Here is an 11,224-nt window from a genome sequence, read left to right as displayed (position 1 = left end):
CTGTTTTTTCTCATCTACAACGAAGTGCGTTCGATGACAATTTTTTATGCGCTCAGCGCCAACGTGCACATAAGTTCATTTGAGGAAAAACATTCACCGAGGCCGTTGAACTTAACATAGTAGAAACACACTTCATCACCCCATATATCAATTTGCAACCATTGCTCTACACACAATCAAGTAATAACAAGGAAAAGGTATAACACCCCTTAATTGGAATTCCTAAAACAAGAGTTAACCATAATTTTCTTTGTTTACTTTTTTGTATCTTTCCGGTCGTTCCCGTCGTGTGACACTAATTTCCAAATAATTCAAATTACAAAGAAAAACATAAAAGAGTTTCCAAAATTATAAAAAATCAAATCAACAATTTCTCAAAAGGTTTTCGTTAAGAACTACGTGATCTTTGATTTTTCATTATGAATGAAAATACGTAGGAACGAGATACATCTTTGTCGGACACAAAAATAGAAAAGAATATATATATATATATATATATATATATATATATATATATATATATATATATATATATATATATATATATATATATATATATATCCTTCATACTGTATTTTCTTCTCATTTCATAGGGAAAATAAACATTTAGAAAAATCACATCAGTTTGCATATTAAATTAAAGGTTAGGAAGGATGTTGTGGGATTGTAACAACTTTCGTACGCGTAACTAACTCTCGGATCTAAAATCTGGTTTTCGCAAACCTTGTTTTATTTTTGTGGTTTTTTCACAGTTTTTCAGAATAAACAATGGTAGTGACTCTAAGTTGTTCTTTTTTCATAATTTTATTTTTGTTTCGACATCCCGTCGCAATTTCAGTTGCGACAAGTGGTCAGACTGAATGTATAGAGCCACTTTACAAGTGCAATGTCAAATGTTTTAGGAATCGAGTGTGGAAAGCACAACTAACCATGAATATATAGTCAGAGTGGGGAATGATAACGACGAGCGTGGGATTGCCCAATAATAATTAGTTGACATAATATTTTTCACCCTTCAACTTTTATTTTAAATAAAAATAAGATATTCATATAAGAAAAATAATTTTATCTAGTTTTTTTTATACATAATCTCACAAAATTATAATTCAGTTTAATTTGAATAGTTCTTTGTAGCAACGGAACTTCTAATGACGGACATGTGTGCTATATCAATCCCCTTTCGAACAGGAACTAACATGGAACAAACACGACAATGCAACCTATCTTCCATTATACTCTGCCATCGAAAACCAAAAGAAACAATAGAAATTTTGTTGAGTAGCACATGTTCTTGCATATCAGCACCAGACCTTTGTTGCTCAACTTAGCTAGCTTCAACACTCTTGCATAAACTCTATGCCTACCAAACCCTCCACCTCCTTTACATCCCCTACCACGATCTCCAATTATATCTCACTCTACATTTTCTGATCTTGACCTCTTGTCTGGCACCACACACATATGCCTCTCAGTTGGGTGACTCTTCGCCACAGTCAATCCCATGTTACTCGTTAACATTCCACCCTCCAACCACTTCCCGATTTTTGAAAAATTCAACACTACACCCGTAAAGTTGCTAAATACAACCCGTCTAACCACCAGACCACATACCCTAGGGATTCCACCTTTGATGTTTAGTCGAAAAACACCCAAAATCATCCACAACCACGATAAAACACAAGGGTATCTCACAAAAAAACCACACTCACCACTCCTAAAAGCACCCCAATCAGTCCAACTGTTTTGCTCATCAAAACTACCCACACTCACTTGTTGCAACCTAAATCGCAACTGGAAGACTAACTTGAAAAAAAATAAAAGTATTTTAAAATAAAATACTTTTTTTCTGAGTCATAATTTATTATAGAAAATTATGAAAAAGCCATAATTATAAAGCATGGTATATAAAATCTGGATTTTGAATATGAGAGTCTTTTATGTTGTAGGGAGAACAATAGCACCTACAACGTCCGCCTGAAGGTACCTTTAACTAAATATAAAAAAATGATGTGTATTTCAAAGTGTTTAAATTTTCTTGAGAAAAAGAAGAAGAAAAAGGAATATGTACGAGCCGATGTGTGCAACAACCTCCCTTAGCTAGTGTAGTGCAATCAAATGCTAAGCTTATGGTGGAGGTGACTAGGGCTTCAAGCTTCCAGCAAGTTCATGCAATGGTTGCGAGCTAACAGCTTCGCGAAAAATTGGTGAGGAACGAACGAAGAAGGCGACATCATAAAGCTCCAACCATAGATGTTGATGATGGAAGAAGTTCACTAGTATTTAAAATGGTTGTGCATTGGTGCTGAGAACGAAGAGGAAGATGAACCCCGCTGTAAATGGTTGTAGCGACCCAGGTAGAGACGAAACATGTAGTTGTGGGGTTGAAGCCTGTCGAAATTTCAAAAGAACACGTATATTTGGATTGAAATATGGATTTAAGGGAGCAAAAATAAGTGAATTTTTTGAGGGGGAAAAAGAGGTAAAAATGAAGTTGTTTGGATTAAGAGAAACATAATGAGAAATGAAGAGAAATTTTATTAAAGTTTGTAAATTATTCGATGGATTGATAAATATTGTTTTTTTAATAAAATTAATTAATTAAATATATTCTTAAAATTAATTTTTATTAATATATTATAAGTATTTATTATACTAGGATAAAGAATAAATATTTTATTACATTTTATCTTTTATTATATTATGTTATTTTCATAAAATTATATATATATTTGCTAAAGTCTTCATTTTGATCTCAAGAGTTACTTTGATGCGGACTTTTGAAATTTTTAGAGTCATATAATTACAATATGAAATATTTTGAGTCATACAATTATTGTGAGTGTTGAAAATTTGTACGAGTTATAAAATTATGAGATATATAATAGATAAAATGGATCTCTCTCTCTATCTCTCTCTCTTCACCTTCGTTGCATTTTACAAAATGGTCAATCAACAATCACATGTGATACCTTCGTTGCATTTTACAAAATGGTCAATCAACAATCACATGTGAACGAATAAAAAAAATTTTTCACACGATTATACATTATTTTTTTCTAAAAATAAAGTCACAATTATTGATCAGAGAATTTTTCCTTTCTAAATGCGGATTTATGTGGGACAAAGACTTAAATGAGTGTGGACTTAATCGAATGTTTATTGTACATTATACGTGTCTGTCCTTCTTGCGTATCTTCAGATGGATGAGAAGAAAGTTTTCTAAAAAAATTGTATCGTTTTCGTGTTGAATAGTGTTGTTGATTTTTTATCTTCTTTTACAAATTTGTGCTCATGTGAAATCTCTGTAGCTCCAAACAATCACAACATTAATATTTTGTAGGTTGCTTTAATGATAAATGAATCTACCATTGACTTTATAATGGGAATAGATGTCAAAATAGGTTCCAACTCGTGAGTCAACACAACTCACCTCATAATGGGTTCGAGCCGGGTTGGGTTGAGAAAAATCCATTTTTTAAAAAAATGAGTTGAACTAAATCCGACTCACTTAACTCACGGATTAAATGGGTTCAAGTCGGGTTGAAGGTGGATTGACCCACTTAACCCACCAATATTTTTTTATTATTATTATTTTTTTGTAATTATTTACTAATTTTAATTATATAGGTTCACAATTTCATATTTTAAAATGTTAGAATATTGCTCAATAATAATTAAATAGTTTGAATGTTTAATTAATTTGTTTGTCAAGTTATATACGTTGATACTTTAATTTTTAACTATTATCTTTATAATAATATTTCTAGAATTAGGTTTACACTTTGATTCCACTATTTTAAAAAAATTAAAAAATTAATTAAGTCAATTCACCTTCATTGTAATCCAATAAATATGTAAAATAAATTAAAAAAAATATTCATAAATAAATCAATTCAGTAACTTACCAATTCATAGTATGTCTAACTGGATTACAAAATTTTAACTCATTAAAAAGTAAATCGGATTAAGCCGACATTTTTTAACTCAATATACAGTAAGTCAACTTATATGAGTAGGATTGACTCATTTTAATAAACTTATGAGAAAGTAATTTAATTCTCGGAGAGAATTAAATAGAATCTTACAACTATTTCTATTATAAGAAAAACATAGTATGTTGCGTGCGTTTGAAAGTTCTCAACTTCAGTAAATTGTTTTTCTTTTCGAAAAATGCTTTGGTGGATTTTTGGATGAAGTAAAATTACTATTTTTTATTTACCCCATTATTTATATATATATATATATATATATATATATATATATATATATATATATATATATATATATATATTCGTTTTCTGGCCCACATGATCGTTTTTCTATCACATTATGATGGTTTTCTATGGGCTTATCATCGTTTGTTTCTCTTGGGCTTTTCAGTATCAACACAAACCTTTTCAAACTACAACAAACGGTTTTTTTATACAAAAATAAGTCATTTTGACCCGTTTATTATAAAAATAATCAATTTACTAATTAATTAATTAATGACATAATATGATCAATTTATTAATGATTTAATTTCTCTTTATTTATTTTTAATTTTTATATAATTTTTAAAGTTTTATATATTTTTTTAAAAATAAATCTTTAATAATTTGATTAAAAACATTTTAAATAAAATTTTATTAAAATTTGGATATTTTAAAAAATATTTTAAATTTTATTATTAAATTTTATAATAAAATTTGATTAAAAATATTTAAAAAAATGTTAAAATTTTGATATTTTAAAACTTAATATTTTAGATTTTATTATTACATTTTATTATAAAATTTACAATAATAAAATTTGATTAAAAATATTTTAAATAAAATATATAAAAATTTTGATATTTTAAAATTTATATTTTAAATTTTATTGTTTCATTTTATTATAAAATTTACAATAATAAATTTTATTTTAAATAATTTTAATCAAATTATTTAAAATTTATTTTAAGAAAAATATGTAAAACTTTAAAATTATTATAAAAGTTAAAAAAATATATAGAAAAATCAAATGATTAGTCAAATCAACGATACAATTAATTAGTAAACTGTCTTTTAAACCCGTCTTTTAATAAATGAATCAAAAAGACCTAACTTTTTTAAAAAATAGTTAAGTTATTAGTAAACTAATCCTACCGTATAATTAATCAGTAAACATACTCATTTTTACAATAAATGGTCAAAGTCACCCATTTTTATAAAAGAACCCACAACAAAAACATACTTTATATTTTGTAAAAAGGAAAACAAGTTGGTGTAAATAAAAACTGGGTTGAATAATAAAATCCCCTTCACTTTTTTCTGGTCTGGGCCTCATTTTGTCTCAAGCCCGGTGGACAACTTGTTGGTAGGTTGTGGGCTTTTGCTTCCTGGACCCGTGATTTCTTCCTGTTCTTTCTATTTTTTTCAAAATGACCCCTTTTCTTATCTATTTTGTAACAACCATGACAATGGAGGTAGGTGTTATCTCAACATAGACGCCATGAGAATAACTAAGGTTCTACGATCATAAGAATCTTTTTGTGCGGGAAAAAATGTGAAGTTAACAGAAACTCTTGGCAAAATACTAATGTAAGAAAAAAAATAAAAACTGTTTAAATGAGGAGAAAAGAACCCATTCAATGATTCATTGTTCATTCATTTATGCAGAACCACACACACTCTTTCAACTCTCTGCTCAGAGCCTGCAAAACTCTGAACCAAGCAAAGCAACTTCACACCTACATTCTCCAAACCACTTCACACCGCAACCCTTTCTTCGTAACCAAGTTAATCCAAATCTACGCCGATTTCAATGACCTTCGCTCCGCGCTCGCTCTTCTCCAACAACTCTCCCACCCCAACGTCTTCGCCTTCACTTCCATCCTCTCCTTCTATTCCAAGCACGGGTATCCACACCAGTGCATCCAAACCTACGCCAAACTGAGGCAAAACGGTGTCGTACCCGATGGCTACGTCTTCCCCAAGGTGTTGAAAGCGTGTGCCCAGTTATCGTGCTTGGGAACCGGCACTGTTGTGTACAAAGATGTCATTGTGCTTGGGGCGGAGTCCAACTTGCAAGTTCGCAACTCCGTGTTAGATATGTACTCCAAATGTGGTGATGTTTGGAGTGCAAAGCAAGTTTTCGATGAAATGCCTGAAAGAGATGTTTTTTCGTGGAATTCCATGATGTCGGCTTACGTGTGTAATGGGCTTCCTCAGAGAGCTGTGGAGGTGTTCCGGGTTATGAAACGGGATGGGTGTGAGTGTGCACTGGATGTTGTCACGTGGAACACGCTGATGGATGCTTATTGTAGGATGGGAATGTGCTGCGAGGCGTGGAGGGCTTTTGGGGAGATTGAGGTTCCTAATGTGATTTCGTGGACGATTTTGATATCGGGTTATGCTAGTGTTGGGAGGCATGATGTTTCTTTGGGGATTTTTAGGAAGATGATGAATGTAGGCATGGTTTCACCTGATGTGGATGCTCTTTCTGGGGTGCTTGTGTCGTGCAGGTCTTTGGGGGCTTTGGCTAGTGGGATGGAGGTTCATGGCTATGGCCTTAAAATCATGTGTGGGGATGTGTTTTATAGGTCTGCTGGTGCTGCATTGGTGACATTGTATGCCGGCTGCGGTAGACTTGATCGTGCTGATATTGTGTTTCGGAGGATGGATAAGAGTGATGCTGTTACATGGAATGCGATGATTTTGAGTTTGATTGATGTGGGATTGGGAGATCTGGCACTTGAATGTTTCAGAAAAATGCAGGAAAGGGGGGTGAGGATTGATGGCACAACTGTGTCTACTATATTGCCTGTTTGTGATTTGAGATGTGGAAAAGAGATGCATGCTTATGTTCGGAAATGCTGTCTCAGTTCTGTGATTCTGGTTAATAATGCCCTTGTTCATATGTACTCGGTCCGTGGATGCATTGCATATGCATTTGCTGTGTTTTCCACCATGGTGGCCAAGGACTTGGTTTCATGGAACACGATTATTGGAGGGTTTGGCACACACGGGCTTGGCCAAACTGCTCTGAAGCTTTTGCAGGAGATGAGTGATTCAGGTGTTAGACCTGATTTGGTGACTTTTTCGTGTGTACTTTCGGCTTGTAGTCATTCAGGACTTGTGGATGAGGGGATCAAACTTTTCTACAGAATGACAAAAGACTTGGGTTTGACACCAGTGAGGGAACACTTTTCTTGTGTCGTTGACATGCTTGCCCGTGCTGGTAGGCTTGAAGAGGCTTTTGATTTCATAAACCAAATGCCCCAGGAACCAGATAAGCATGTTTGGGGAGCTTTACTTGCTGCCTGCCAAGAACACCAAAATGTTAGCGTTGGAAAAGTAGCCGCAGAAAAATTGATCAGTTTAGAACCTCAAGAAGCTGGTCATTATGTGACGCTGTCAAATATATACTCAAGAGCTGGAAGATGGGATGATGCTGCAATAGTAAGGAGGAGGATGCAAGGCCATGCATTGCCAAAGCCGTCAGGACATAGTTTGGTTGGTATTGGAAGTTAGCCTAGAGGAGAACACAACTTGATCAAATCAATATGCTTTGTCAAATTGGCACCAAGAGTTAGAGGTGTGTGACTATGCATTGAGTTGCCTTGAGATGAGACGGGGCAGTGTTCAGTTTTAACAGATTTAGCCTTCAAGATAATGAAAACAAACTGTAGAACTTCCAAAAGACTGATACTTAGACAAATGCAGGTTCCAGAACATCGTGGAAGCTATTAAAACTTACGAAGGCTGAAAAGGGTTGAGTCAATTAGAAGGTAACCAAATCTGGCTTAAATTGGCTATTGAACCTATCTGATGAAACCTGTATAACCTTGAGTACTTTGCAGTTAATGTTTAACTAAACTAGTTTATGAACACTTCTACTGTTAGGTTAGGTTTCTTTAAGTTTTATAAGGTCTTAAACTTGATTTTACACATGTACAGATTTTTGTCTGGGATCATTCATGTTATTGTTTATACTTAATATACTATTCAATGATACAACGAAAGTTATCAAGGTGAACTAGAAAGTGTTCAAGTTATTCCCCCTCGGTTTAAAAAAGTATAGTCTAAAGAAATACTGAAATGAACAGGTGAAAGATAATTTTACAGCTCTTATGAATCCAGACAATGTGCTTATTTATGAAGGTCTAAGTTCAACATGGACATCTTATAATTTTCATATGATAACCTCGCAAGAAAGACATTGTATTCCTCAATGATAAGAATATAAGATGAAAAGAAAAAGAAAAAAACTCGTTCTTTTGCTGGTCATTATATACAGGAAACTCATATCAAATCTGATCACATACTAACGATCCTACCTGAAAGGAAATCATCTTGAGTCCTTAGAGGACACATGCAAAACAAAATTGTCCCACATGATGAAATGTATCTACTAAAAGGACTATAAAGAGAATAAAATATGAATTTACTTTGTTTGAGATTTTTTTCAAACAAGAGTGTAGTAATCCTATGAGGTACTCTTCTTCAAACAAGTAGATAGATAAGTTAAAACCTTATATAGAGTGCAAAGGAAAAAAGAATGTTTACTTTCAAGAGAGACAGTAACTTTTATAAAAGTATATCCGGGTTAATTTAACTTTTTTATAACTTAAGCTTTTTAATAATAAAATATGAGTATCTCTTATAAAAAATTCTTCTACTCTAAATTATTTTCTAGGTCCTTATAATTGTTATCAATATCTATTATATATTTAATGACTAAGTTCATGTGATATTACTACTTAGGAGAAAAAATAAAATAAAAGATTACTTGTAAAATAATAATTTTATTAAGGAGCTACTAATAATAATAATTCTATTCTATCAAGCTTGACCATGATAGCTATGAAAGATACAGTTAGAAATAAATTAGAAAGTCCTTTTAGTAAAAAAAATGTTCAAATTTGTTTTACCGTTTACTCTTAATTATTTGAACATTTAGAAAGTCAAAATACCGTTTACTCTTAATTATTTGAACAATGTGTCCTGAAGAAGACACAGAGGTAGTTTCATTAATTACTTGCTCACTTGGTTTTGGAAAGGAAGATTATTGATAAGATCATGAAGTGTTCATAGTTCTCGTGGATTGGATTTAACTATCTTTCAAAAAAAACAGCAAGTGCTATTTATTGCATAAAATGTGTTTATATCAATGATATAATTACATAGATAACGAATGGTTCCATTTCAGCTGTATGATATTTGTGGGGCCATATTTTGTTTGTTATAAGTGTGAAAGAATTAGCTAAACTGTTTCTATATAGATTTTTTTTATTCCACTTAATGCTTAGTATGTCTAAATTCATCCCTCCAAAAAAACGTGTTTAATGTCCCTCCAAATTCTATAAATATCTTTTTATTCTAGTTAAAGCATATAACTATTTAGATTGTTTAGAAGTTATGTATGGTGCGTTTTTACATATTTTCCCACGTTTTTTAATAATTCTATTAGCCTTGCTCTCATACATTAGCAATAACATAATTTTTATGTTTATAAACCACGTATCAAAATAAACAAAAAAAAAAAAAAAAAACTAGATCCCTTCATATTAAAATTTGTTAGGATCGAACATCACTAGGTCAAAAATTATAGTCATTTGTTAGGATATAACTCTTTTTTACCTAAGAGTGTAAGAGTGTAACACAAGCACAAGTGTCATGATTCGATTGTGACCCGGTCCACTTGGCCTCTGCCACGAGACAATTGATGTCACTTGCAACAATCTCTCTCTCAATAATTATCCTACCAGGAATCCATCCCACTTGGATTGTTACTTGGCTCACCTGGCCTTCGTCACGGGACAATTGTGCAACCCTCAACCATCTCTCCCTTAACAATTATCCATCAAATCAAACTCATGACTTGGGCTCTGGTACCAATATTGGGAAAAACCCCCGCAACAATCTCCCCCTTAACAATTGTCTATCAGGAATCGAACTCGTGACCTTGACTTTGATACCAATGTTGGAAAAAACCTCCGAGAATCACTTTATTAATAGAAAAATAAAATAAACACAAGGAAATACATAGACAACTCTATTATAGTGGAATATGATTGCTGGTATAGACAATGAATATGTGTTTATTTTGATCAGGTGGAGAATGTTGGGAGGATAAAAATAACATGTCTTGAAAAATCTCACATCGCCTATGACAACCTAGAAAGTGAGTGTTAGTGACTATATAATAGGCTCTAAGTCCATGATAGTCCATCAAATCAAAAACAATTCAAGCTTGAATTTGTTGACTTTTCTCATTAATAAAGTAATTATCGGAGGTTTTCCCAACAAATTTTAAATAATAATCTAACAATTTTTTTTTTATCTTTATTTACCAAAAAGTGTGTACGTTTATAAACATAACACATGCATAAACTTTAGTAACACGGCCATGTGAAATCTTAGCAAATATTTGTAATCACGCTTTTTCTATTATTTTTTTTGTCAAATCATTTAATTTTTGTTATCTTCCTTTTATGTTGTTATCTATCTTTTTCTTCACCTAATAGAAGTTTAACTATGTAAGTCCTCGTACTTAAAAGTTCAAAATACATGTCTCAAAATTCAATGTACTTTTGTTTTTATTTCTATGACTCCTCTAGTTCGGTAACACATGTTTTATATCACTAGCTCATTATACCGTGATTACCATTAATATGAGAAATTTTCACAACCTAAATTAGAGATTTAATAAGTATCTATGAAACTACTTATATGTCAATCATAAGACAGAAATGTGAATTTTAAATTTAACTTAATTCTATAAATCGTGTTTGTAAATTGAGATTTGCAATCACTTTTATCTCTAGTTGATGTAGGATTTTCAACACATTTTCTTATGTCGAGATATATAAATCTTGAGTATAGTATGAGTCTAGATATTAATGAGTGGTACGATAGCGGATGAAACAGTAGACCCAACAAATAAAAACTTTCGCTAGAATAGACTCTAACTCATGACTCTGATAGCATGTTAAGAAGTCAATTTTAAGCTCCATTCAATCCAACAAAACTCACTTAGAAGAAAATATTTGCATCTACTTTTATATGATAAATTGACCTTATCTCTAGATGTGAAACTCCCAACAATTCACAATTCAATTAAAATATTTAAAATTCATTAAAAGTAAAGAAATCGTAATTGAATTTTTCTTATTGATTTAGAATGGATTTTGAAAACACACCTAATACAACCTAAATTCGGATTTTATTTACAGTTCTATAAAACCGTTTCTAAAATTATT

At 31.8% G+C, this 11,224-nt stretch overlaps 1 protein-coding gene across 1 annotated transcript; it reads left to right on the top strand.

Moving 5' to 3' along the window:
• Positions 1–5,446: 5,446 nt before the first annotated feature.
• On the top strand, positions 5,447–7,988 carry LOC114176936 (pentatricopeptide repeat-containing protein At1g11290, chloroplastic-like). The gene is made up of 2 exons (XM_028062142.1): positions 5,447–7,557; positions 7,686–7,988. Exon 1 carries the CDS (start codon positions 5,634–5,636, stop codon positions 7,491–7,493), a length of 1,860 nt encoding a protein of 619 aa, XP_027917943.1. The 5' UTR covers positions 5,447–5,633; the 3' UTR covers positions 7,494–7,557; positions 7,686–7,988.
• Positions 7,989–11,224: the final 3,236 nt, after the last annotated feature.

The sequence above is a fragment of the Vigna unguiculata genome, chromosome 3 (assembly GCF_004118075.2).
Source record: "Vigna unguiculata cultivar IT97K-499-35 chromosome 3, ASM411807v1, whole genome shotgun sequence".
NCBI classification, from domain to species: domain Eukaryota; kingdom Viridiplantae; phylum Streptophyta; class Magnoliopsida; order Fabales; family Fabaceae; genus Vigna; species Vigna unguiculata.
The sequence above is the reverse complement of the archived record's forward strand: the minus strand, read 5'-3'. Positions and strand labels throughout refer to the sequence as shown.